Source organism: Hypomesus nipponensis, chromosome 18 (assembly GCF_054491055.1).
Source record: "Hypomesus nipponensis isolate SF chromosome 18, ASM5449105v1, whole genome shotgun sequence".
Lineage (NCBI taxonomy): Eukaryota > Metazoa > Chordata > Actinopteri > Osmeriformes > Osmeridae > Hypomesus > Hypomesus nipponensis.
Genome location: NC_140378.1, coordinates 17830950 through 17858799, shown reverse-complemented (window position 1 = coordinate 17858799; position 27850 = coordinate 17830950). Strand labels below are relative to the sequence as shown.

At 47.8% G+C, this 27850-nt stretch overlaps 1 protein-coding gene across 2 annotated transcripts in view; it reads left to right on the top strand.

Annotated features, from left to right (window-relative positions):
- mtor (mechanistic target of rapamycin kinase) overlaps window positions 1–27850 on the top strand; it is a 73575-nt gene that overhangs the window by 32764 nt on the left and 12961 nt on the right. For both annotated transcript variants that reach the window (XM_084679098.1, XM_084679097.1), the window contains 13 exons: window positions 4886–4961; window positions 7138–7280; window positions 10330–10430; window positions 11650–11765; window positions 14521–14598; window positions 15247–15354; window positions 18897–19022; window positions 20342–20473; window positions 22139–22254; window positions 25050–25167; window positions 26200–26397; window positions 27279–27379; window positions 27602–27698. In XM_084679098.1, coding sequence (XP_084535224.1) covers window positions 4886–4961; window positions 7138–7280; window positions 10330–10430; window positions 11650–11765; window positions 14521–14598; window positions 15247–15354; window positions 18897–19022; window positions 20342–20473; window positions 22139–22254; window positions 25050–25167; window positions 26200–26397; window positions 27279–27379; window positions 27602–27698 — 1510 coding nt within the window. The remainder of the gene's footprint in view (window positions 1–4885; window positions 4962–7137; window positions 7281–10329; window positions 10431–11649; window positions 11766–14520; window positions 14599–15246; window positions 15355–18896; window positions 19023–20341; window positions 20474–22138; window positions 22255–25049; window positions 25168–26199; window positions 26398–27278; window positions 27380–27601; window positions 27699–27850) is intronic.

Below are 27850 nucleotides of genomic sequence, written 5' to 3'. Positions count from 1 at the left end.
GGCGCCTCACAAATAATGGTTCAAGGCCAGAGTTTCGTCAAACACCCGTTGTCACTTCTCCTTCTACTCTTCCTTTTCCATTGTCAGAGAGCTCAGGATTACCCGCCACCATTTAGAGACAATCCAATCAAATACGTTTTTTTTTTCTCGTGAATACATAGCCAGTGTCTATTTGGCGTCTAGTTACGTTCGGCGATACTTGAATCTTTGCTTATTCCGAGATCCTTCTCTCGAAGGCCAGCCTGCCATCCCCCCTCCCCCTAGTTTCCCTGAGTAGTCCCTCATGCACACCAATTAAATGGCCATTTAAAAGTCAGACAGAGGCCATTGCTGCGTTGGAGTCGCATGCAAACTCTGGAAAGGTGCCATGTGTGTGGCTTTTTTTGTTTTGTCTCCCTGGCAGATGGATCAGGGCACCACCCCTCTCTTCTCACCAGGAGAGCCGCTGCTGGTGCTTGAAGTCTTTTTTTATTTAATGACCACCTCAATAACTTTCCCCTCACATGCAGCTCTTCTTGGGTCAGGTGTGGCCTGCACGTGGGATTCTCTGCTCCCTGAACACTGGCAGGAGGTGCTGATCGCCTTCTGGCATTTTCCAGTTGCTTCGTCCCCCCCCCCCCCTCTTTTCCTTTTCTGCCTTTTTTTGCTGCCAGTCATTATCGAAATTACATTTACATTACATTTAGTCATTTAGTAGACGCTCTTATCCAGAGCGACTTACAGTAAGTACAGGGACAGTCTCCCGAGGCAAGTAGGGTGAAGTGCCTTGCCCAAGAAAACAACGTATTTTGGCTCGGCCGGGAATCGATTAGGCAACCTTCAGTATACTAGCCCGATTCCCTAACCGCTCAGCCACCTGACTCCCACATTGTATGGGAATGGCAACAATGAATGAGGCAAAGCAGATACTGATGGGGAAAAGCTTTGTGGACTGGTGAAGACAGTGGAAAAGTCCATTTTAGCGGGTCCGGTCATCAGGTTGGGCCGTGTTTCAGTCTTCACACTCCTAGTAGTGGAAAGTCGAGGGTACAGCTCTGTTAGTGAACCCAGTTCATGTGAGGAATCGACAAATCTACACTGCCTGAACCGCTTCCACTGAGATTATGTAAGTCATACTGAGGAAATACACATCTTATATGTGGGCAAACCTCAATTAAAGCAAATGGCTTTTTTTTGTTGGACTTGATTCATACTTTCCCCAAGCCTTTTGAAAACTTTTCAAAACCAGAAATAATAGTATTGCGGTTTGTCAGTGAAAATCTTCTACTGCCACTTCTACTGAGAAACAGTTTTGTTCAAAGGAACAGAGTCAATGTTTGGCAGGCTAAAGGGTGAAAAATCTGCAAGGATCTAGAGGATACTGTCCTGATTAGATTAGATTAGGTTCAGTAGTGAGACACGATTTTCCCTCTCTCTCTTTCACATATGTTACGCTCTGTGGGGGGAAGTTAGGTTTTCCTGAAGGATCATATTCTGTGTCATTGAACAGAAAGCCAAGCCACTCAACTGCATAGTGGAGACAAGGTGATTGCGTGAGAGAGGAGTTTTGTGAGTCTACAGTTTGTGTGTTATCCTGTCAGAGCAAGGTCCAAAAAGCAACACTGGATCTGCAAAAAGTCCTGATTAGTATTCAGCCCTGTTTTAATAGTATGCGCAGTATTACAGCTGACAAATTAAGAACTTCCTTTGTCAGAAGCACCATTTTGCTGGAGGGTTTTGATGAGGTTTAGTCTAAGACCTGTGTAAATACTTTTCTCCCCACCTATCTGACATGATGGATGACAAAGGATGCAGAACTCTTGTTTTTCTAGTGAAGAGGGTTGTAAAAGTAAGCAGGCAGTCAGCTCTGAATGAAAGCCCTAAAATATATTCACTGTATTTACTCTGCTTAGGGGACTTGTTGAAATGTGTGTTCAGATTAGGGCTCTGATGGTTTAAAGGAAACAACTGTTTTGGGAGATTTCAGTTGAGGCCCCTGGTCACTTGTAAACCTTTAAACCGAACCTGTTGAAACGAGGCTCGAATGTACACTGAACAAAGATATTTAGGTGACATGTGAATTGTTGTACCCATGATGGTTTATGAGCTAAAATAAAATATTTCAGCAATGTTCCACAAAAGACAAAAAGCATATTTCCCTATGTATCCACAGACATGGCCCGATTGTTAAATTTCCTCAAACTGTACTGTATACAACTCTTACATAGTAACATATCTTGAAGTTGTTTAAAGTTACCATAATAAACTCAAATGACACAAATGACTAAGGATGCAAAAGCTCAACCTAGATTTAGTTAATAGTTTTTAACCATCAAGGTTTATAGAGGAGCAACAACAGCTTGTTTTGTCTATTCTTTATTGGGGTACATGTAGTCATTCATTACCATTTTACAGGTAATATAATTTTAGCGCTCGCATTTTCCGGAGTAACTTCCCTGTGACTGAGGTCATTCTGCATGGGATCAGATTAACTGTGGGTGTCAGACCAGCCATGACTTTGGCAATGACGGGTGGGGGACAAGGGGCCAGGGAACAAAGGTTGGCTGGCCAGTCCTGAAAGGTTGGCTGCTGGCTAGCCGTGTGTTGATGGAGACCGGTGCGGTGTGCAGCATGTTACGTGAGCCCCCGTCATCTGGATGTGTTTAGACAAATAAAGGACTCGGAGCCAGATGGCGCAGTCTGGGGGACAGTGAAGTCCCCAGGGTTCACGGGAGAGAAAACTGTTACTTGTTCCAATTCGTCATCTCAGGCAGCCACATGTGGGTAGCTTTAGTGCGAGTCTGCTTGTGTCTGGATGCTGAGAGGTTTCGTGTTTCTTTATTGTTGAAGGTTGTGCTTCTATGTACTCGCTGATTATTTTAAACAGGTTTCGTTTCGGGATCAAAATCAAAAGGCCCCAAGGAAAGGGATGGTGTTTAAACACGAGCCGTAAACAAGATGGTGTGAGTAAATGTTCAACGTTTATGGTGTTCATGCCAGAAAATGTTTCACATTCAAATCAAACCTTATCTGAACGGGCAGTACTCCCGTTCCAGTTAGTCTCGCACACGGAAACAAACACACATTTATTGAGTTGAGTTCACCCCCAGTGTGATACAACCGCTGTCTTTACGTCCATTTTGATTTTGCTCAAGTGTTTGACTCTTGCCCTTTTGGCATCACATACCCTCTCTCTACCTTGTCACCTGGCTACTTCCGAGCCTTCTGAAAATCCACACTTAAGGTCATTACAGTGTTAAACGGTGATGTACAATATAGGGGTGGGGGAAAAAATCGATTAGACAAAGCTTAACTGCCTATCACAGTCAAATAGAAACAAGTAACCCTAAACAGCAAACTGGAATCAAATGTAAGCATATATTGAATCGAAATTTGATAACAAATTTGAAAAATTGTGAATCGAAAAGATCGTTAATTGATTTTTTATCGAATCGTGACCCCAAAGAATCGAATCGAATCTTGAGGTACCAAAAGATTCCCACCCCTAGTAGAATATCATATGGACGATATTATAGATTATCGTATAAGTTGAAGGGTCCTTACAAGATGTATATTTGATCTATTTATTTACTTTTGAGCACCAAAAGCATAAGTCAGTGTTTGATTGTATGACACAGTCAGGCAGTGTGTGCCTAATTCACATTTTGATTATCAAAATTAGTTTGAAGAAATTGTTACTACTCAAATATCCTCTTATCCTCAGAAACAGACAAGCTCCGTAACAGGACCCTTACGGTACCGCTATTTTAAAGACGGGTTCCATACGGCCAAAGTAAACCTAAGTGTCATGGTTATTTTCTATAAGATTCATATTGTATGCAGGACACTTGTGTGGTGGTGGATATGCTGAACCATTTTTATGGTAAAAAAAAAAAATGACGACCACTTGCTGTGTCTCATCACGTCTGGCCATTGGCTCCATGTCATCTACTGATTCTGACATATAGAGTCTCAGTTCCTTCATCAACGCTGTCACCCGCTGTCCAGCCCCCCTACTGCCTCCTAGCTTCCTTCCAACACTACATTTTAACAGATGTAATGGCAGTGGGCGAGAGAGGCTTTTGCACTCTAGGAAAAACTACAGACTTGCGTTTCAAATGAGTGCTTCCAGATGTGGTTTGTGTGTGTGTGTGTGGGGGGGGGGGACGGGGACGCATCATCTATCTCCTAAATGTGTCATGTGTTGATGCACTGCCTAGCACAATTACCTTTCAGAATACACACCTTTGTTACATTTAGTCATTTAGCAGACGCTCTTATCCAGAGCGACTTACAGTAAGTACAGGGACATTCCCCCCCCGAGGCAATTAGGGTGAAGGGCCTTGCCCAAGGACACAACGTCATTTTGCATAGCCGGGAATCAAACTGGCAACCGATTAAAAGATGCAATCGATCCAGCAACCGTCTGATTACTAGCCTGACTCCCTCACCGTTCAGCCATCTGACTCCCATGTTAAAATAGGTGTTTTAACACCCTAAAGGCAAAGGTGAGGTAAGGTTTGATAGGTAATTTGTTCATCCTTGATAGTAGTGACCGTAGAAACCCAGCTTGTGAATCAGACAGTTATATATCATCTTAAGATAGCACAACTGCACAACTCGTGGTGTTCGCATGTGAGCAACATGTTCAGCAACTCCTAAATATTTTCCTTGGCCATCAGCAAGTGCTAGTTCAGACCCATCAGTCACAAAGTGACAGCAGTGCCTGGATCCTGTTCCTCCTATTTCATCAGCTCTGATTGTATGCGTATATATATGTATGATCTCAACTGCCATCCATCACCCTGACAACGCTCCAAGCGACTCTCGAGGGCTGTCTTTGTGTTGTGTTGCCATGTTGTGTATGAAAACTGTCTTAAGTGTGTTTCGGTCTTGTCTGTCGCAGCATCAATAACAAACTGCAGCAGCCAGAGGCAGCGTCTGGGGTGCTGGAATACGCCATGAAACACTTTGGCGAGCTGGTGAGTCTTTGATCGTCCGTGATTTTCTTTATTCATCTGTGTTTTATACTCACAACTGGTCCATCAGAGTGTCTTGTGAATCGTTCCGTTACCCAGAGGACCAGCGCTGTCTGAGGCACGTGGAGCTTGCTTTTCCCAACATGTGGGAAGAGCATCTGCTTCAATGGTCGATAGTATTCGTGTTGTTAAAGGGCAAGAGGGGGCTGTTCCCCCTCTATTAAATGGGTGACATTTCTGGTTTTTCTTTCTTCTGAATTTCACCTGTACTTGCTCCTTTTTTTATGTCTCTGTCTGTGAAGATTGTGACTGTAGACATTTTGTTCCAAACTTATGCAGTTCATGTTCCATACCAAACTTGCTTGCAGTAATATTTATCTAACTGTGAAAGCTGCTCAGAGCCACTATATAACTCACTGTACAGTATTTAATCGTGTTCCTTAGGGACTTTTTACATGCCAAATCAAGGGTCCAAAATGTGTCACTTTTTGAACTTGTTGCAGCTTCATTCTCACTGTCTCAGGTGGTGTCATTCCTATAAAAACATTCTTGATCGAACACTCTCGGATAATTAGTAAATTTTCTTTGCATTTAAACATTTACATTTAGTCATTTAGCAGACGCTCTTATCCAGAGCGACCTACAGTAAGTACAGGGACATTCCCCCCGCGGCAAGTAGGGTGAAGTGCCTTGCCCAAGGACACAACGTAATTTTGCCCGGCTGGGAATCAAACCGGCAACCTTCTGATTACTAGCCCGATTCCCTAACCGCTCAGCCTCCTGACTCCTTTTTAACAGATTTTTCAGAAGCTGTGCATCATTTTAACTGTGCTAGCTAGTACCTCTCTGCTCAGAGTCTCTCACAGTGTCTAGAGGGAGCTGGTCCAGATATAAAAGAACAGATCTAAGCAGAGTACATGTCTTGGAAGCCCTCACCCCAGCTTTCCACATCCATGACGTAACACTCCAGAAAAGCATTCCTTGTTGGACCCGATTGTTTCCCTCCTTCTGCTCCAGTAATTACACAAGTCTGTTATTGTGTTTGATCAGCCAGTTGATGTGTATCGGCATTGTCACTTGCTGAAAATAAGCACGGCTCGTAAATAATATGAACTTAACTCAAAGTTTTACTTGAAAGTTAAACAGGAAAAGATATAAAATTAGCTGGGAAGTCTCGATGCACATGACCAGCAGTGACTGGCAGTGATTGTGGAAAACAAGGATGAACAAGTGGTGTAGAAACAACCCAAACAGAAGGGGGGTCAGATGGCTTAGCGGTTATGGAATCGGGCTTTTAATCGGTTGCCGGTTTGACTCCCGGCTATGCAATATGATGTTGTGTCCTTGGGCAAGGCGCTTCACCCGTACTTGCCACTGGGGAATGTCCCTGTACTTACTGTAAGTCGCTCTGGAGAAGAGCGTCTGCTAAATGACTAAATGTACATTTTACAGTATGTGCCACTAGTGTTTTATTAAGTGGCTACTTTAAGCCCAGAGTCCGGTTGTTGGACCTCCGACTGTTTCACAGGTGGGGTTCCTCCAGAAATTGCCTCACCGCCTGTCTTTGTAAGCCGTAATTATGTTCCCTGTTAAAGTTGGAGTGTAGTGAAAAGCATTCGGTTAAAAACACCTTGGAGAGCACTTCCAGAAAGCTTGTTTATGAGGTAAACAGTCTGAGGCGTTTTATTGCGAGAGCGAACTAGCAGACCATGGACAGGGCGGGCGATGTTCTGTTTGCCCTCCCAGTCAGGCTCATCACCAGGTCGCTGAAGGTCTCCTCAGGTCTGGGAATCCCTTCCTCAGGTCACTGACAAGACGTCAACACGCAGCGGTGACTCGGGAAGTCACGTGACGGTCACAGTTCCATGAGATTCCTGTGACGGGAAAAGTGTTGTCCCTTCCCATGTAATTTCTCAAGTCTGTTTCAGTGGCAGACCTGTGACTGGTACATACATGAAATAACTCAACGGAAATATCTGAAAGATTAAGAATGTCTCATTGTAGTCATTTTGCTTTCACGGGATTGACGTACCGTCATGCTACAAACCCACCTCCTATATCCATAAGTCATTGTATTCATAAAGCAGATATATCCCATGTTCTTGATATGGGCTGTGTATACATGTACCACTCATCACCTCATAGAAGCGTATCTTGTCACGGTGTCATCATTTGACAGGAAATCCAAGCCACCTGGTACGAGAAGCTGCACGAGTGGGAGGACGCCCTGGTGGCGTATGACAAGAAGATCGACATGAACAAGGACGAAGACCCTGAGCTCATCCTGGGCCGCATGCGCTGCCTGGAGGCTTTGGGAGAATGGTGAGTCAGAGCACACTGCTGTTCAAATCGGTACAAATAAAGTTTGATTCAAATACAGTTTGATTTAAATACAGTTTGATTTAAATACAGTTTGATTTCAATACAATTCCATTAAATCTCGTTGGAAGAGGGCCAAGCCAAAGAATGACATTTCTCTTTCAAATTGTTCATCAAGGTAGAAGTATTCTATGTTGTTAGCTTTCAAAATATTGGCCAAACGTCATAAAGTGTGACTTTAAACATTGTTTCATCATATTCAAGTTGTCAGGGCCTGATTTTATTTTTTGGCTTGACATTTTTCACTAAATCCCTCTTTGCTCTGGGCCCATCGCTTCCCTGCTTAAAGAAGTTTGAACTCCTGAATGTAATGGAGGAAGATGAGGTCTGTGAAAGGGGAGCTTTGCTGGAAGCTGAACTGTCCTCAGCACTTTGTACTTGAACACAGCAAATCAGCAACCTGTTCCTAATGGAAGCTGACATTAGGCTCTGAGATGGCTGGATCTGTGAGAGACATAAAAAGAGAGAGGGATGGTAAAAATGAGAGTGAGAGTAAGGGAGAGAATGAAAGAGAAAAAGAGAGAGATGGTAAAAGTGAGAGTGCGAAGGAGGGAGAGAGAGAGATGTTTACATTTCCTGTAATGAGAGAATATTGCTGGAAAGTGCCAGGACAGTCAGTCCAGGACAGTGAATGGTTCTGTGGTTCAGAAATAGATGAAACCTCAAATCTACCATACGCCAAGAACACCCTTTTCTTCATCTTCTATCCCTGTTGTTTCTCTCATGTCTGCCTTGAATCAGGTGGGTCTGTCTGTTCTTCCAGGAGTTATTAGGAAGCAAAGAGTCCAAAGTGTTCAGAAATGTGCAGCGTCATAGTTCCTGATGATAAACATGTAGTTTATGTATCTGGCGATGTTGGGGCATTGTTGTATATCCCCTGAACAAAAACATGATTCAAGTGTGTGTGTGGGGGGTGAGGTTCCTGCAGAAATTGCCTCACCGTCTGTCTTTGTAAGCTGTAATTATGTTCCCTATTAAAGTTGGAGTGTCGTGAAAAGCATTCTGTTAAAAGCACCTAACTAGCTTATGTAGCTGGTGATGTTGGAGCATAGTTGTATATCCCCTGAACAAAAACATGATTCAAGTGTGTGTGTGGGGAGGGAGGGAACGGAACAGAACATTATAATTCTCTTAATTGTTAAGGATTGTGCTCTCACGGTAATATCTATTTCCTTGTGGAATTTGCACATTTTGTTCTGTTTAGTCACATTTCCAAAGTCAAAGTTTGGCAGAAGTTGTTCGGATTGAAGGTACAGAATGTGAATCTGTTTTGTTGATAGAGCACACAGGCTTCAACCGTAAATTAAGGATTTGGCCTAAGTATTATTTAATTGTTCAATAAAAAAAAATTGAGTTTCACACTTTTTTTTTTCTAAAGAAAGTCTTGTTCCACAATGTGGTATTTAAAGGCACAAATGCACTTAGTATCTTCCACCTCATTTTACTAGTGCAATGTGCAGTATAGACAGTACAGACACACAGCTCTATCAGCTAGTGCAGCTCCACATGGCTGCAAACAGTTATATCCATTTTTTTTTACGCTTTTCCAAACAACATTACACATGACAACCCTGCACTTCCTAAGCAATATACCTAGCAAATGTAATCCTCAGACAGTGCCCGGTTCTTGAGGAAATCCAGCCACAGACACACAGATTTCTGCCTTTACAGTTAGATCTCATATCATTTTTCCACATTGCAAGGTTACCACAGGTGAGATGAACAGGGGGCCCCTAATGCCTCTAAAATAAGAAGAAGCCATGGCCCCCTTCAGTCTCACCATATCTGTTGAATATTATTTCAGTGGAATTCCAGCAGGTTGAAGGATGTGCTGCCGGGTCCTGCTTTGGTCGTACCTCCGCTGTGCTCTCCCCGCTACGTCAGACTACGAGAGTCACGCACAGCAGTGGTGACAGGGGCCTTTTGTTTTTGTAGCCTCCATGAATTATCCAAGCCTGACAGCTGGGGAAGTTCTTCTTCTCGTTACCTCCAGCCCCCCCCCACCCCCACCAAACCTGTCTTAACTCCCTGTCCCCTCTAACCTTTAATGCTACTGCTCAAATGTCTTTCCCATGATGCACGTGCAAGGGGGCAACCACCAGGGTTCCTTCCTCTGGGAGCAGGGTGAAGGAACAGGCAGTACCGTTCGGTACTTTGTGTCATTTAAAGGTTGGGTGAGTTCACCTAGTCATGGTGGGAACCAATGTTTTTATTGGGTTAGTGATTATCAGAGCCATACCGTCCCCGGTCGAGGAGAGCTGGAGGAGAGCTGGAAGAGGCCAGGTTTTCAGTGAAGCTGAGCATCCTTTATTGAGTTATTTTTCTTTTCATCCCAGTTCTGCTGGGTAGAAGAGCTCTACGGGCAAAGCGAATGTAGGGTCAGTGGGAACAGAATGCAGGGGTGCGGTGAAGGGAAATTCCATCCAAGATCAATCCATAATTCAGAGTTCGTAGGTTCGATCATAGGGATGGATTTCAATAAGTGTTGTCGTTCTGACGATGTAAATGTGGCTCTTTGAGTTTGATCATGTGTCTCTGATGTAAGACACATAACCTGTGCTGGTTATTAAAAATCACGTTTCCAACTTCACCGAAAATTTTACAGCTGGCCCATTTTCCCCCGGAAATACGTATCACTGTTGTGTGCATATAGCCAAACAATACACTATATTCACAAAGTTGAGATAAAGTTGGCAACCCTAGTTATCGACCAATTCTTTTTCTTCCAAAACGAGTATCCCTTTTCTCACCCCATGCCTTTCCTGAAACGTGCGTGTGTGTGTGTGTGTGCGTGTGTGTGTGTGTGTGCGTGCGTGCGTGCGTGTGTGTGTGTGTGTGCGTGTGTGTGTGTGCGTGTGTGTGTGTGTGTGTGTGTGTGTGTGTGTGCGTGTGTGTGTGTGCGTGTGTGCGTGCGTGTGTGCGTGTGTGTGTGCGTGCGTGTGTGTGTGTGTGTGTGTGTGTGTGTGTGTGTGTACTATCTGTGTGTGTCCAGGGGCCAGCTGCACCAGCAGTGCTGTGAGGAGTGGACCCTGGTGACTGAGGACACCCAGGCTAAGATGGCTCGCATGGCCGCGGCTGCAGCCTGGGGCCTGGGTAAGAGACCACGACCGCCTCACATTCTGGGTCAACTGTTCTAGTAGTTTTACAATATAATATTTCATATGACCTTTACTGCTAATACGATATCCAACATTTATGATGACTATAAACAACATCTGAATGGGAAAATAATAATAAAATACATTTAGTCATTTAGCAGATGCTCTTATCCAGAGCGACTTACTTACTTAAGTACAGGGACATTCCCCCGAAGCAAGTAGGGTGAAGCGCCTTGCCCAAGGACATAACGTCATTTGGCACGGCAGGGAATCGATCCGGCAACCTTCTGACTAAAGTCTAAAAGTACCTGCCTGCCCTTTATTTTGTACTTATTTAGTAATTAAAAATAAAGTAGCTATACTTACAACATATTTACTTAGTTGAATTGCAATCCCTCTAAGAATACATGTAACCACTGTACTCGTCCAAACCCCACGTACAACACACCACACACACACACACACACACCATCTCATAACGTGCAGAGATGGAGAGGAGGCCCTACCCTGCCAGCCTGCTCTGCAGTGCGCCCGGGGCAGAGACCACACCGGGGGCTCCCTGAGCCCCGAGGCCCAGGGCTTCATTACAGGAAAACTTGATCCATGACCCTGCTTACACACAGGCCAGGTCCACTTGGACCCTGAACACACTCGTTGACGTTCTGGGAAATCAAAATATTAACTCCAGCCACACTCTTTAGATTTTTATTCCATTCCAGTTTTTTGTTTTATTATTTTATGTTGTAAGGTTTATTCAGAAACCACAGCGGTACTTGAGCAATGAGACTATTTTTAGTCTATTATTAATCACAAGGAATGTAAGAACACATTTGAACAGTCTTTGGTGGTTCTGTGTGGAGCTCTAACTAACCCTGAAGCATACGGATGACATAAAAAAAAATAAAAAAAAAAGAAATTCCACAGGAAAAATCACACCACATTGCTATTATCTAACTTGGTTTGTTGTGTAACAGCAGTTGGGTTAATAGAAGTGGATCCACACAATATAACAAAAGTATTTTTTTGTGCCTGCCCATTTCCAAACTTTCCAAGGACTTCTTGGGCAGCCACGTGATTGGATGAACCATCTGTCTATCACCATCCATCACGGGCTAACTTCAACCAGCCCAGTAGCTGCCAGTAGTTCCTCATGAGACACTGATGGGTCTGGACCACTGTGGTGTATGTTGATGTGTGTGTGTATGTTTCCCCAGGCCACTGGGACAGCATGGAGGAGTACACCTGTATGATCCCCAGGGACACCCACGACGGGGCCTTCTACAGAGCTGTCCTCGCCCTGCATCAAGACCTCTTCTCATTGGCCCAGCAGGTGGGTGACATCACCAAATAGCACTTACAGGAGCCTGCCCAGCCAACAGGAGAAGGCAGTTTGGGTGTTTTATATACTGTAGATCAGTTGATTGACAGTTTATTTTTTATTTTTAACAAAGGTGTTTTTCCACTTGGAAACAGTGTACATTGAGACATATTGTATGTTCATACCCTATTTTTATTTGTCTGGCTTCAATGCTGCTGGCGCCTTTGCTTAAGACTTTAAAAAGGTTTTAAAAGTTAGACACTTTTCTAACTGTTTCGCAGAAGTGGAAAACGACTGCATATTGCTTTAGCAACCAGTTTAATAAAAGGCCTAAAGGAATGCATCAATGGCCTCACAAATATATCATAATGGATTTCGTAATTTTTTCAGCCGGGTCCTGAAATGAATAAAACCCCTCAACCCTTCTTTTAACAATGTGCCACTTCCTCTGTTTGGAAACGTTATAAAACTGTCCAGAATCGTAAGTCATCGGCGTTACTCAGCCTGGGGCGAATACAGAGCCCTCTTTATGGCTATCAACAAGGTTGGGTCTGGTCAAGCGACTGATTTCTTCATTGGCCGAGAGCCGAGGCAGTACTTCTATGAGTCCATGGTCTCCAGAGAGAGCTCTGTACAGGCTGGATGCCAGCGGGATGCTGAACCAGCAGGGGCCTCACGGCCCAACACAACGCTACAAACCCACTGTTCAGACTCTCAGGAGTCGTTGACGGAGTTGCCCCCCCGTCCCCCTCCAAACCCTCCCTTTAATTGAAGACGAAGACCAGGTGTGGCCTTAAGCACTCTCTGAAAAGAAAAGGTGACTTTTGCCTTTTTTGGGGGGGAGGGTGGGCCGGTTCTCAGTGAGCAAGGCAGAATGAGAAGCAGATGAAGGAAAGAAGAGCACAGTGAAAGCTTCGATGTGAACATGAGCTCACTTCTGTCTTCCGGATATGGATGCTAATCCTGTGGCTTAAAGTCTTTGGTTCCAGACCTTGTTCTCCTGGAGGTTTCTCTCCTACGTGGAGACGTGAGCTCTGAGGAGCACAGATCTCTCTGGAAGGGATCTAACTCAACACTGTAAACCTAAGAGGGATTGATCTGTTTCTTGTAGCTGTGTAGACACAACAGGGGTGCCCTCTGGCCTAACAATGCTGCTAGCCGCCTTGACAATAGTCAGGGTGTACAATATCTTGGTTAGGAAAATGTCTGCGCACATTTGAACGATTACATTCATCATTGTTTTGCCTGCACGTGTTTGTAGAGGGTAATGCGTGTACTGTGTGTTGTTGACGTGCACTCTGTAACCTGCACCAGACACGCTCACCATCCCAGACACACACATTCAGGATGCTGCTAAGACATGGCATTTATCAGGAGTCAACTAGACAAGACTTCAATTGAATGTACAGCACAGTGAGCCTTGAGTAAACAGACCCTTAGTTGACTCGGATAATAAAGAACCAGCCTCATTGTCACCTCGTTTGAGTGACCTCACCCACCTCCCACCCGCTCCTCCTCCCTTCCCCGTGTTGTGAATGCCTGTTGGGTGTTTTGGCACGCAATCACTCCCCCCTCCAAAAAAGTAATTGCTCCAGGCCTGCTGAAACAGCTGTGTCCCTTCTGACCCTCCCTCCCTGCTGTCTCGCCTCCTCTCCATCCTCCCTCATCTGGTCCCAGGCCTAATTACAGTCTGCTAAATCCTGCTTGTCTGGCTGCCTCACTGTCTGCCTTCCTGTCTACCTGTCTGTCTGTGTCTGTCGGTATGCCTGGCTGTTTGTCTGTCCGTTTGTCTACCTGCCTAGCTGCCTGCCCTCCTACCTTGCTGACTATCTGCCTGTCTACCTACTTGCCTGTCTACCTACTTACCTGTCTACCTCCTTACCTGTCTACCTACTTACCTGTCTACCTGCTTACCTGTCTACCTATTTACCTGCCTGCCTTTCTGCCTGCCTGTCGGGATGTTTCTACAGAGCTGCTTCTGTCTGTTTCCCCTCTTTCTCCGCTATCTCTTCGCTCTTTTTAGGTTAATATCGGCCTCCTTATTTGGTTTGCTGTTTGCAAAGAACATAAAAGGATCTTGAAAACTTTGTCAAACAGTAATCAACAATCCCGGCAGTTATGGTAACCCGCTTGCTCAGACGAAGGGCTGCTGTCTGTCTCGTATGCAGCACCTGGCACAGGGAGAGGCGATGTGTGTACACAAACACCCCAGTGTTAACACGGCTCGTTTAATCAAAGCAGTCCATCGTGCCAGCGTTGGCAGGTCTGAGCTGTAGTAAGAAGGGGTGCGTTCCCCGGCGTGTTCATGCTGCCTGTGTTTGATCCGGGCCTTTATGTGAGCCGAGCTCAATCCCTTTCTCGTCGCGGAGGTGCCAGGAGCTGACGAGGTTATGATTAGGAGGGTTCTGGTCGCTGCTTCACTGTACGGTCTGGGTTCCAGACTCGTTTTCTTTACTGAGGAAATGGCACATTTCACTCCTTGTTATTTTCACTGAGTGTTGGAGAGGGTAGGAGGGTGTTTGAGAGGGTAGGAGAGTGTTTGAGAGTGTAGGAGGGTGTTTGAGAGGGTAGGAGAGAAGGTGAGGCGATTTTGTTCCTGACATGCTCATTCGTCAGCCCTCAAATGTTAAGTGGTTGTCAGAAACTGTACTTGGTCGTGTTTGTTTTTACTGTTAACTTGACTGTCCTGACTTGACTGTCCTGACATTTGCTTGGAACATGTTTGCAGCTTAATAATGTGTGTGTGTGTGTGTGTTTTGTGTTCCAGTGTATCGACAAGGCCAGGGACCTGCTGGATGCTGAGCTGACAGCCATGGCTGGAGAGAGTTACAGTAGAGCCTATGGGGTGGGTCTCTCTCTACTCGTCTCTCTTCTGTCTAAAATATTCATATTCAGTGTTAATTCATTATAATATTTATATTAATAGAATAATTGAATTTGACTAGATTAACTGCAGTTTGGGTCCTTACAGTGAACTCCACATGACTGAACTGTATTTTCCCTCATCCATTTCTGTTGAATTATATAATAAATTGCCAGATGACAGTTGGAACAGCATCACAGGAGCCTATCTCATACAGATGTTGTTTGATAAAATAAAAAAAAACTTTCATTAACATAAGGTCTGACACTGATATCAGTAGGATAAAGGAAAGAGGAAATTGCTTGGCTCCCTCTATAGCAACCCTTCTGCCTGTCTGCACCTAAACCATGACCATAACATGTGATGTTTAGAAATTTACCGCAAAAAATAAAATAAAGATTTATCGAGAATGTCATCATCGAGTATGAATGTGTTGCTGGTTCATTGTGAGTGCCTTCAGTCTTATGGAACGGTTATAACATACTGTCGTTAGGATTTGAAATGACTGTGTACGAATGTGTTCTGCGTGTGTGTGTGTGTGTGTGTGTGTGTTGTGCGTGTGTGTGTGTGTTGTGCGTGTGTGTGTGTGTTGTGCGTGTGTGTGTGTTGCCGTGTGTGTGTATTGTGCAGGCCATGGTGTCATGCCAGATGCTGTCAGAGCTGGAGGAGGTGATTCAGTACAAGCTGGTCCCAGAGAGGAGGGACATCATCCGAGAGACCTGGTGGGAGAGGCTGCAGGTGATTACACACACACAGTACACACACACAGTACACACACACAGTACACACACACAGTACACACACACAGTACACACACACACACAGTACACACACAGCAAACACACATACAGTACACACACACAGTACACACACACAGTACACACACACACAGTACACACACAGTACACACACACACAGTACACACACACAGTACACACACACACAGTACACACACACACAGTACACACACACACAGTACACACACACAGTACACACACAGCAGACACACATACAGTACACACACACAGTACACACACACAGTACACACAGTACACACACACAGTACACACACACAGTACACACATACAGTACACACACAGCAAACACACATACAGTACACACACACACACACACACAGCAAACACACACAGTACACACACACACACAGCAAACACACATACAGTACACACACACAGTACACACATGCATTGTCTAAGGAGTTATGTGTCAGGAGGGAGCGTGCCTAAGACCAGAAGACACACAGAGAAAGTCTATTCCAGGTGATGAGAGTAGTTCACAGACAAACATCATCAGCGCATCTTTGAATGACCATTCCCATCCATCTTCAAAAGTTGGACCTGTCTACACACAACTGGCCGACCAAGAACTGTATGACATCATCTATATTCAACTAACTACTGTGTCCCAAATAGGAAACATGCCTTTACTCGTTGAAATAACTCTGCTTTTACTAATAGCTACTTTGCAATGTTATTTGTTGCTGACTAATGGGGCCAAGTACAAAAAAAAACGAGATTCAGCTGCAGGAGATTAGTTTCTTCATTCTTCTAAGGCTAATATAATTATTTCCTTATTTCTAAAGCCCTGTATCAACCCTAAGGTCCAGTGTCTAGCGTCCAAACCTCAAGCGTTGCCAAGCGCCCATAGCCCAATCCTCCGGAAGGCTGGATTATGATTAGAGTGATTATGACAGTTAATGGAATCAGCTGAGGCAGTGTGAGAGCGAGATGAGCACATTAACCACCTCTGGTCGGAACACACAGGTCCCACCGCCAAGCTCTCGTAACTCAATACAAATGCTGGCCCGTCAAGAGATGACCGTAGTTTCAGACGAAAGTATGAATCCCTGTTTGTCTTACTGGTCTTCTGGTTTTACCGGCGCCGTAGCTGTGACTGAAGTGGCTTCGGTGGTTTGCTTTAGCCTGTTGTTGCTACCAAAAGGCCAAAACGTGCCACCGGGAGGGTGTGGAGGAGAGGAGGGTAAACGGTTGAGACCCGAAGCCGTTCCTTGCGTGTGACGGCATCGCCTCCAGACATGCCTGATACCCAGCGTGACATGCTAATGGTCTCTCTCCTGTCTCTCTCCTGTCTCTGTCCTGTCTCTGTCCTGTCTCTCTCATGTCTCTGTCCTGTCTCTGTCCTGTCTCTCTCATGTCTCTCTCCTGTCTCTGTCCTGTCTCTGTCCTGTCTCTCTCCTGTCTCTCTCATGTCTCTCTCCTGTCTCTCTCCTGTCTCTGTCCTGTCTCTCTCATGTCTCTGTCCTGTCTCTGTCCTGTCTCTCTCATGTCTCTCTCCTGTCTCTGTCCTGTCTCTGTCCTGTCTCTCTCCTGTCTCTCTCATGTCTCTCTCCTGTCTCTGTCCTGTCTCTCTCATGTCTCTCTCCTGTCTCTCTCCTGTCTCTGTCCTGTCTCTGTCCTGTCTCTCTCCTGTCTCTCTCCTGTCTCTGTCCTGTCTCTGTCCTGTCTCTCTCCTGTCTCTGTCCTGTCTCTCTCATGTCTCTCTCCTGTCTCTCTCCTGTCTCTGTCCTGTCTCTCTCATGTCTCTCTCCTGTCTCTGTCCTGTCTCTCTCCTGTCTCTGTCCTGTCTCTTTCATGTCTCTCTCCTGTCTCTCTCCTGTCTCTGTCCTGTCTCTCTCATGTCTCTCTCCTGTCTCTCTCCTGTCTCTGTCCTGTCTCTCTCATGTCTCTGTCCTGTCTCTCTCCTGTCTCTGTCCTGTCTCTCTCCTGTCTCTCTCATGTCTCTCTCATGTCTCTCTCCTGTCTCTGTCCTGTCTCTCTCATGTCTCTCTCATGTCTCTCTCCTGTCTCTGTCCTGTCTCTCTCATGTCTCTCTCATGTCTCTCTCCTGTCTCTCTCCTGTCTCTCTCCTGTCTCTCTCATGTCTCTCTCATGTCTCTCTCCTGTCTCTTCGGGCATTCCAGACCCTCCGTGCTAGTTCAGGTGTTCGACTCTTGGAAGCGTCAAGCCAAAAAAAACTCTCCACGCCCGTTGCCCAGGCAACAACCCAACAAGGCAGTTGTTGACGTTTTTCTCGGGACTTTCGTGTGTCTCCCCTAGGGGGCGCATGTGCCATAAAGGTGGCCCCCTCCCCAACACACACACACTCACACACACTGTCTCTCCTCAGGACTGTCAAATGTCTCCCCGGAGGGTTGTATGTGCCCTCGGGGAGAACCCCCCCCCCCCCCCTCCCCTTTTCACAAACACACACACACCACACACACCCTCACTCTCTATGTTGTCAAAACCTCCTTGATCAACTTGACTTGTTCCATTCATAAAAGCTGTGGAGCGTTTGTGGGAAGAGGAAGAAGTGGTTGGATCTAGAGGCTCTCCCTGAACAAACACCAGGGCCTGATGGCAGCTCCAGACCTCAGCACGCCGGCCGGCTGGCTGGCTGGGATTTATTGGCGGCTAACTTGACACATCTGTCAAGGACTCACCACTTCTCGTTCTCTCTCCCTCTCACTTTCTCTCTAACTCTGTCCTTTACTCTCACATTCTTTTTCCATCTCACTCACCCCCCCCCCCCCCCCCGCACCACTCTGTTTGTCTATCTCCCCCTCTCCCGTCTGTCAAAAGGCTGGAATGAATCAGTGAGTTTTAGGAACTTGCATCACCACCACATAGCGTGTGTATTCGCCATTTAGCATCCCTGTGGTCCTCCTCAGCTCCTTCATACAGACACACAGCGCCTGTGATCAACGTTATGTAACTGTGTGTGAGTGCGTGAGTGAGAGAGAGATTGTGTGAGTGATAATGTGCGACTGTGTGTGTGTGTGTGTGTACATGCTGGTGTCCCACAGGTATTTCCAGCAGCATCTGTCTCACTTCTCTGTTTGCTCAAGTGTTGGACTCCCCATGAGACTGTGCTGGTTACAGAACGCACGGCAGGAGACAGACGTTTGTTGCTGTGCTGTGTTGACAGAGTGTTCTGCTGTCCACCCCTCCTCTTCCTCCCCCCCCCCTCCCCTCCACCCCTCCTCCTCCTCCCTCCCCTCCACCCCTCCTCCTCCTCCCTCCCCCCACCCCTCCTCCTCCTTCCCCCCCCCTCCTCCTCCCTCCCTCCACCCTCCCCCCCTTCCCTCCACCCTTCCCCTCCTCCCTCCCCTCCATCCCTCTTCCTCCTCCCTCCCCCCACCCTTCCTCCTCCTCCCTCCCCCCACCCTCCCCTCACCCCTCCAACCTCCTTCCCCTCCCCTCCCCCCCTCCCCTCCTCCCTCCCCTCACCCCCCCTCCCCTCCACCCTCCCCCCTCCAGGGTTGCCAGCGCGTGGTGGAGGACTGGCAGAAGATCCTGATGGTGCGCTCCCTGGTCATTAACCCCCACGAGGACATGAGGACCTGGCTGAAGTACGCCAGCCTCTGTGGCAAGAGTGGACGCCTGGTGAGTACGCACGTTGCTCCGGCAACACGCTGCCTCGTCATGACAACGTGTCCAACGTCCAAGGGCCTAGCTTTGGGACATGTACCACACACTTTGGAAAACTGCAAATCTGCAACAACAAAAAATGAAAATAAAACACAAATATTTAACAACCACATCGTCGATAAATATATATTTTTTTATTGATTTAAGCTTTTTAAATAAATAAATAAAAAAGCTTTTGAAAACAAACCTACAACCCTGTGCACATCTCCTGTTGTCAGTACATCAGTTAATGCCTCGTTCATTAGAGTTAGAAAGGCATGGTCGTGTAGCCTGTGTGAGATGGATATAAACCCAAACACATGAATATGTGATTGACCCCACAAACTACACTTTCAGACAGAAAGGAAACAAGGTTGACTTTTATAAATAAGCCTCTTGTCAAATCAAGCTTAGTTCAGTTTGCTGTGACAATGAAGAAAATGGAAATCAAACCGGGGGGGGAAAAAAAGCTTTTCTGAAATTACTGATGGATGTAATGTAAGTTTCCCAATCACTTTGTTTAGAAATCCTAGCTTAAATCTGTTCAATAAAAGTGTCACAAATGTTCCTTCTCTGCTCTACTGTTTTTCTAGGTGATTGTACTATATTGCAGGCAGCACACCAGATTACCACACACACACACACACACACATAGAATTCTTCCAGCAACATCCGGTATGGTGTCATTTACAGAGAGCTGTGCCTGGCTCCTGGCCGTGCAGATCAAACACAGGCGGGGGGTGGGGGTGGGACTGATGAAGGGAAAACCAGGGGGTAGATGACTGAACAGGGGCAATAATGACCACACTGTTGTATAAAACACTCCCTGGGGGAGGCACCATCTCAGGTCTCCACACACACACACACACACACCCACACACACCCTCCGTAGCTGTAATTGAGTTGTTTATTTGCCATGTGGCTCCAGCAGGCTGGTGTCCGTTACAGAGGCTTGTTAAGGTACAGGATCACTGTGGAGACCTTCAGGGGCCAACACTTCTTCAACCATTTAACCCTCTGACACTGTGTTCTTCCCTCCTACCACCATCTCCTCTCTCTCTCCTCCCCCCCTCTCCTCTCTCCTCCCCCCTCTCCTCTCTCCTCCCCCCTCTCCTCTCTCCTCCCCCCCTCTCCTCTCCTCTCTCCTCCCCCCTCTCTTCTCTCTCCTCCCCCCTCTCCTCTCTCTCTCCTCCCCCCCTCTCTCTCTCTCTCTCCTCCCCCCTCTCCTCTCTCTCCTCCCGCCCTCTCCTCTCTCTCCTCCCCCTCTCTCTCTTCCCCCCCTCCCCCCCTTCCAGGCCCTGGCACACAAGACCCTGGTGCTGCTCCTGGGAGTGGACCCCTCCAAGCAGCTGGACCACCCGCTGCCCACGGCCCACCCCCACGTCACCTACGCCTACATGAAGTACATGTGGAAGAGCACCCGCAAGGTGAGGGCATCGGGGGAGGGGGCACGGGAGTGGGGGAGAGGAGGAGAGGGAAAAGAAGGGGTAGTGGGGAGAGGAGGAAGAGGAGAGGGAAAGAAGGGGGAGTGGGGAGAGGAGGAGGAGGAGGAGAGGGAAAGGAAGGGGAGGAGGGGAGAGGAGGAGGAGGAGAGGGAAAGGAAGGGGGAGGAGGGGGAGGAGGAGGAGAGGGAAAGGAAGGGGGAGGAGGGGAAAGGAGGGGAGAGGAGGAGGAGGAGAGGGAAAGGAAGGGGGAGGAGGGGGGGTCTGTGACGCCACACCTGGTTCCTGGTACAGTAGTTGGTCCTGCGGCAGGTTTCTTTTGGTATTTTTGTGCATCTTCTTCACAAAACGCTGGTGAAGGGAAGGGTAGGCCAGAGAGGAGCCGACTGGAATGTCCTCTGGTGAAACTCCTGCGGAGGCTGTCGTGTGAGGATGGGTTTTTTCCTGGAGAATGCTCACAGGAATAATGTGCAGTAGTGAAGAATGTCACATCATTCCAACCACAGGTCTTTATAACAGCAGGGGAACTCATCCACTCCACCCCACACCTCTGTCAGTACACACACACTTTCTCTCTCTCTCCTCTCTCACTCTCTCCTCTCTCACTCTCACACACACGTTTTGTCACACACACACCCTTCCCACGTGTCTTCCCCAGTGGGCATGGGCCCCCCTGGCGTGTGTCTCATTAGTGAAGTGTTGGAGCCTGTTGTGATGGAGAGGTTACGTAAGTGTGATCCTCGCACGCCCGCCCGCTGTCTGCCACGGGGCCAGCTGCAGGAGCAGCTCCACTCATCAGGCTGGAATCTTAATGACACACACACAGTCACACACACACACCGTCACACACACCGACACACACACACAGTCACACACACAGTCACACACAGTCTCTCACATACACACACACAGTCACAATCACACACAGTCACACACACACACACACAGTCACACACACCGTCACACACACAGTCTCTCACATACACACACACACACTCTCTCACATACACACACACAGTCTCTCACATACACACACACACACTCTCTCACACACACACACACATTCTCACACTCACACACACGCACTATACACCAGACTAGACCCATTTCTCATAAGTATAGCTCAGTGGTAGACAAGGTTCAAAGATCAAGTTTGCAGGTTCAAATCCACTCTTTTGGATAAAAGTGTCTATTAAATGAAGACGGAAATTGTGGACTCAGATATCTTGAAGGATTACGAAGGGTGGAATATAACAAAGTTAAAATTCGTAAAGAATCATTTTTAGCAGATTTATGGATATTGGATCGGCCTGTTTGGGGAACTTTAATTAAATCTCAGCTGTTGAGCATGATAAATTTGATAACCTTCAAAAATTCTAATCGATTTGGGATTTATTCTATTAAATCAAGTTAAAACGATTCGACTCCCATCTCAAGTTTAATGGAACGGGATATGGAAATAGATTTAAGCGCTGATCTATTTCGCAGGGTCAACAGAATTTCATCACGCTAGATATACATACAAGAAAAACATTAATTCTCCGACACGTAGAGCTGATATTGTCCTCTCTCTCTCTCTTTGTCTCTATGATGTCCTCCTGTCTCTCTCTTTCCGTCTCCTTGATGACCTCCTTCCCCTCCCCTCTTCAGATCGATGCGTTCCAGCACATGCAGCACTTTGTGCAGGGCATGCAGCAGCAGGCCCAGCATGCCATTGCTGCAGAGGACCAGCAGCACAAGCAGGAGCTGCACAAACTCATGGCCAGGTCAGCACCCCTTACACACACACACAAATACCCGCATGCACGCAAACATGGACACACATCGTCTGTCTCTAAGGCAGCACGTTATCCAGTGTGCCAGCATCTGATAGGCCTTTTAGAAATGTCTCGACTGTCGACTTTACTTTCAGTCACCGAACAACATTTCAAATCGTTTGACTATTCATCCAAAATGCAACATTTGGGTTTTATCATGTACCAGATGGGACTGAGAACGATTTGGTCCTGGCTGAAAACAGCTCTTTGGAGAAGCTGAAATTGCTGTGTAGTTACTTATCAGGCTCTTTATGTGCCCTGAGAGGGAAGGTAGCTCACCACCTCAGCCCTTGCTGTAATGAAGGCTGTGTGCATCTGGCAGCATCTTAGACTGGAACAGTCAGCGTAATAGAGATCGTTCCTGTGGAGGAACCGAGTGGCCTCAGGGGGTCAGCCAGGTTCTCCGCTCTTGTGCTCGGAACACCAGAGGTCAGGCGTGGAGCGAAGCGTTTCTTTGGTTCCCGTAACCTGACTGGCGGCGGCGGTTCACTCGTTTACTGGCATCTCTCTCTTTCATCAAATACCAGCCAAGCGCTCTCTTCAGCCCTCCAGGCAGCAGGAAGTCAAGCTACTTCTCTCCGACCCACAGTTAGCGTGAACTTCTCAGGTACAGGGGCCAGGTGCGTTACCACCCCTCCCCCCCACCTGGCATCCTGCTTCTGTGCCAGCAACCGTGTCTTCACCTCCACCTGGGCGTGACCCTGCAGTAGCCAGTACCACCCCAGCCTCTCCTGCTGTGCTCCTGCACGACTATCTGCTTGGCACCGTACGTCTGTCTAGAGAGTTAAGACAGGGCATCAAAAGCAGAAGTAGAAATTTAAGAATCGGTATATCCTTCCCCCGAGTTTTCCAAAATGGCTCCCTCGAGACATCAAAGCCCGAGGATGCAACTTGGGGTTCAGAGTCTTGCTCAAGGATACTTTGGCACATGGGCCTGGGAGGAGTCGGGGATCGAACCGCCAACCTTGCGGTTATCAGACGACCCTCTTTACCCCCTGAGCCACGGCCGCCCTCTTTGTGGGGCCTTCAGGACTTGACATGACGACCCAGGAGGGGCATCCCAGTCCTACGAAGGGCGAGTCAGTCTATGAGGGAACGGTGTACTGCTGCCGAAGCTGGAGCAAGAGGCTGTGGAGGGTTGCACCCAGGACAAACAACAAGCAGCAGGCCACCAGTACTCGTGTTTTCATTATGCAAGGAGAGAGAACCTCCCACTTAGTCAGAGACGACATACAGTTAAACCTACTGTAAAAACACTCATCATTGGGAAACACACACACATCCAGACATACACACACTCACACCTCATAATTCATGTGAGGCCACAAGCGAGCATGGCACCAGGAACGATATTTTCCTGTCTTCAGACAGGAGGTTGTGTTGTCCCAGGAATGCTTGCTGGGGAAAACACCTGTACGGTCTTAGCTGGCCCCCGTGGGGCTCCAGATGTGATGACACACTTTCTTGAAAACAGGTTGGGAGCGTGGAATGGTGCACACCTGGTCTGTACTCTGTCTCTGTGTCTCTCTCTCTGTCTCGCTCTCTCTGTCTCTCACACACACACAAACATGCACACAAAGACAGACACAAACTAACAAACTAACTCATACACAGACACACGTGTACACACACACACACACAAACACATGTGTCGTGCCATCTTCCCAAAGAATGCATTGTAATTTCAGGGTTTTACCTACTGTGTTTGCACAGAGGAGCAGTTTGGAAGGCCCAACAGTGATAGGATCAGAGCGTGTGCAGTCAACGCCAGCTTGTCACTCTGCCACCGCTGCGTCCGCACATGGAAAAGCTTTCAACAGGGATGACGTCACCTGAATGGCTAATTTATTAGGAGTGTTCTGGAAATAGCAGCGCTGTAGTACAGGAGGAGGCTGATGGATGAGACGGCCGACAGTCCCTCGACAATTGTCGTCACGCCGTGTTATAATCCGGTTATGTGTTCTGGCGCAGGTAAATCAAACACGGCTAGTTTGATTTGAGTGTTTGCTCTGAAGAGCTGGTGTCTGTGAGAGTGATGGGGGGAGCTTAGAGCAGCTGGATGGAGACCACAAGGCACTGCTCCCAGACCACAAGAACTCTCCAATTATTGACTTTGTGACACTCCCCTCTTTTGAGTGATCCCAGAACCTTTCATTGGCTAAATGCACGACTGCCTTCTGCTAATGGTGCTTTACTGTGAGTGTTGTATGTGAACGCCATGTCCCTTTAACACACTGTCCTGCAGTGGGTTTGGATACCTGGGCCAAGTCCCCTCTCGACAAGCCGTGACACTCAGCAGAGTGGTGAGATTTGTCTCCCTGGACGCGGGACAGCAGAACGCTGTCTTCTGTGAAACTAGGAATTGAATTCATGTGTTATTTTTTTCCTAGAGAGTGTACCACAGACCTGGGCTTCAGGCCTAGACGGCTGTGTCGGAGAGAACGCACGTGGAACCTATTCATCTTAACAGCAAAACAAGCCCAGGGCTTGCTGCTGTCGTGCTGTGGCTGTTGACATCAGTGTTTCTCATGGTTGCCCTCCGTGATTTATCAGAGCTCTAATGCAACCGCTAATCTGTTGACCAAAGCCTTGGTTTCTCTCTCTGTCCCCTTTTCGCCCTCCCTACCTCTTACCCAACCTCCCTCTCTTTTCCTCTCTGCCTCCGTCTCACCCAACCTCCCCCACCCTAACTCTCTCCCCCTCCCTCCCTTTCACCCACACGCCCTTTATCTCCCTCCCTCCAGGTGCTTCCTGAAGCTGGGAGAGTGGCAGCTGAGTCTGCAGGGCATCAACGAGAGTACCATCCCCAAGGTGCTGCAGTACTACAGCCACTCCACTGAGCATGACCGCAACTGGTACAAGGTTAGTCCCTCCAACGCTCTCTCCCTGTCACTTCACACTCCCCTCCCGGTCCATGTAGAGAACCAGGGGTTCGTCCCTGCCCCTCTGTTGTGTCGGTGAACACCAAACCCGTAGCGTCGTACAGCCTGAAGTGATTGAAGTTGGATTTAGTCAGGTTGCATAAATAAAACCTTTCAGCGCTACCTGTGTGAAGTGAATCATCACTTCTCAAAGCATCACATTCAAGTGTACTTTCCACTGGTGCGTCAAAGATAAGTGTTGACTTGAAAGGACCCGGCAGGGCCTAACCAGTGATGACCATGCCCAGGCTGGAGGCGACTCTTAACTGAGCGCTCTCTCTATCCAGAGCAAGCTTTTCTGTTCCTTCCCTTTCACCCCTCGGCTTTCATTTGCCAATTACATAAGCTTTGAAACGACATCTGTTCAGATCCAGAAAAACATTCTAACCCAATCCCCCCTCAGGGACATTTATCCGCTCCTCAGTAAACAGTATCCGCCTCAGGGACATTTATCCGCTCCTCAGTAAAAAGTGAAAACTAGACGTGATGACTGACATTCAGACAACTCACCTGATCCCCCTCCTCTTCCACCTTGTCCCACTCCACCCCCTCTCTTCCTCTCCCCCCCAATCCCCACTCCCTCCTCCATCTCTCCTCCATCTCTCCTCTCCCCTCCTCCTCCCACCCGTCCCTCCTTTCCCCCCTGTCCCTCCCCTCCTCTTCCCCCCTGTCCCTCCCCTCCTCCTCCCCCCTGTCCCTCCTCTTCCCCCCTGTCCCTCCTCCTCCCCCCTGTCCCTCCTCCTCCCCCCTGTCCCTCCTCCTCCCCCCTGTCCCTCCTCTTCCCCCCTCCCCTCCTCTTCCCCCCTCCCCTCCTCCTCCCCCCTGTCCCTCCTTTTCCCCCCTCCCCTCCTCCTCCCCCCTGTCCCTCCTCTCCCCCCCTCCTACCTCCTCTCTCCCCCTCCTCTCCCCCCTCCTCTCTCCCCCTCCTCTCCCCCCTCCTCCCACTGTCTCCCTCCTCCTCCCCTTGGTCCAGGCCTGGCACGCCTGGGCAGTGATGAACTTTGAGGCGGTGCTCCACTACAAGCACCAGAACCAGGGCCGCGACGACAAGAAGAAGCAGCGCCACGCCAGTGGGACCAGCGCCACCAGCGAGGCGTCCAACAGCGACAGCGAAGTGGACAGCACAGATCACAGCCCTGTGCCCTCACCCGGGCAGAAGAAGGCCAGCGAGGTGAGGAGGGCTGCTGCACTCACACACTTCACACACACACTGAGGCTTGTGTGAGGTCACACTAAACACACACACTGTCTCAATGTTCCATTCCGCCACTTGTCGAAAGGAAAATCAAACCAGGTTCTGTCAAACGTACAAAGACTCACACATACACACACACTCACCCAGAACATTAGAGGCTTGCCTCTCTCTTTGACACACATCCTTACAATACTGACCAGTAACTGCCATAATTAATGGCCCCAGTTCAAGACATTGAACAGATTATTCATTAACATCTTGGCGAGGAGAAGTGACAAGCAGATTTCACACGTATTAAGACTGGCAAAGAGAACTGACATGCCATTAGGCTAAGCCACATTCACTCAGCATCAGAGGGATTTCATTCATGCCGAGGCATCAGTAGTCATCCAGACGTTGTACACGATCACAGAAGAGCCTAATATTATAAATCAGGCTGGACATTTTTTTTTTCTTTTAAAGAACACTGAGAAACAAAAGCCGATCAGACACAAAACACACTTTAAAGGAAATTAACAACATGGGGAGAATCCATCTACATAATAAACAGCTACATCTATATATATGTACACATATATACATATATTTACATATATTTACATTTAGTCATTTAGCAGACGCTCTTATCCAGAGCAACTTACAGTAAGTACAGGGACATTCCCCTGAGGCAAGTATGCTGAAGTGCCTTGCCCAAGGACACAATGTCATTTAGTGTGGCCGGGAATCAAACTGGCGACCTTCAGATTACTAGCCAGATTCCCTAACCACTCAGCCACCTAACTCCCTATATATATATATATAAATATATATATATATAAATATACATATATCTTCTCCCCCCTCTGTCTGTCCCTCAGGACCTGTCTAAGACCCTGCTGATGTACACGGTGCCTGCCGTCCAAGGCTTCTTCCGGTCCATCTCCTTGTCCCGGGGGAACAACCTGCAGGACACCCTCAGGTGAGCAGCCCGCCGGGGGGGGGGGGGGAGGTGTGAGGGTGGGGAAAGGGAGACCTCTGGTGGAAGGAAAGCTTACTGCATGCCCCGGCGTGCCAGTGAAGCATGGGGAGGTACTCTGAGGGTGGACAGGGTGAATGTTCCGAGAAGTGAGCTTGTCATTTTCAGTCGCTGTGTGGTTTTTCCTTCTCCGGGGTTCTGACTCTGTGGTTTTTCCTCCTCCAGGGTTCTGACTCTGTGGTTTGATTACGGGCACTGGCCCGAGGTGAACGAGGGGCTGGTGGAGGGCATCAAGACCATCCAGATAGACACCTGGCTGCAGGTGAGCACCACTCTCTCCCCTCCCTCCCTGCCCTCCCTCCCCATTGTACTCTCTGCCTCCCTCCTTCCCCGTGTACTCCTTGGAGCCCAGAGAGGGGACCCCTGCAGTAGCCCACGAGTCCTCTCACCCCTGGGAAACAAAACCTTAAATCC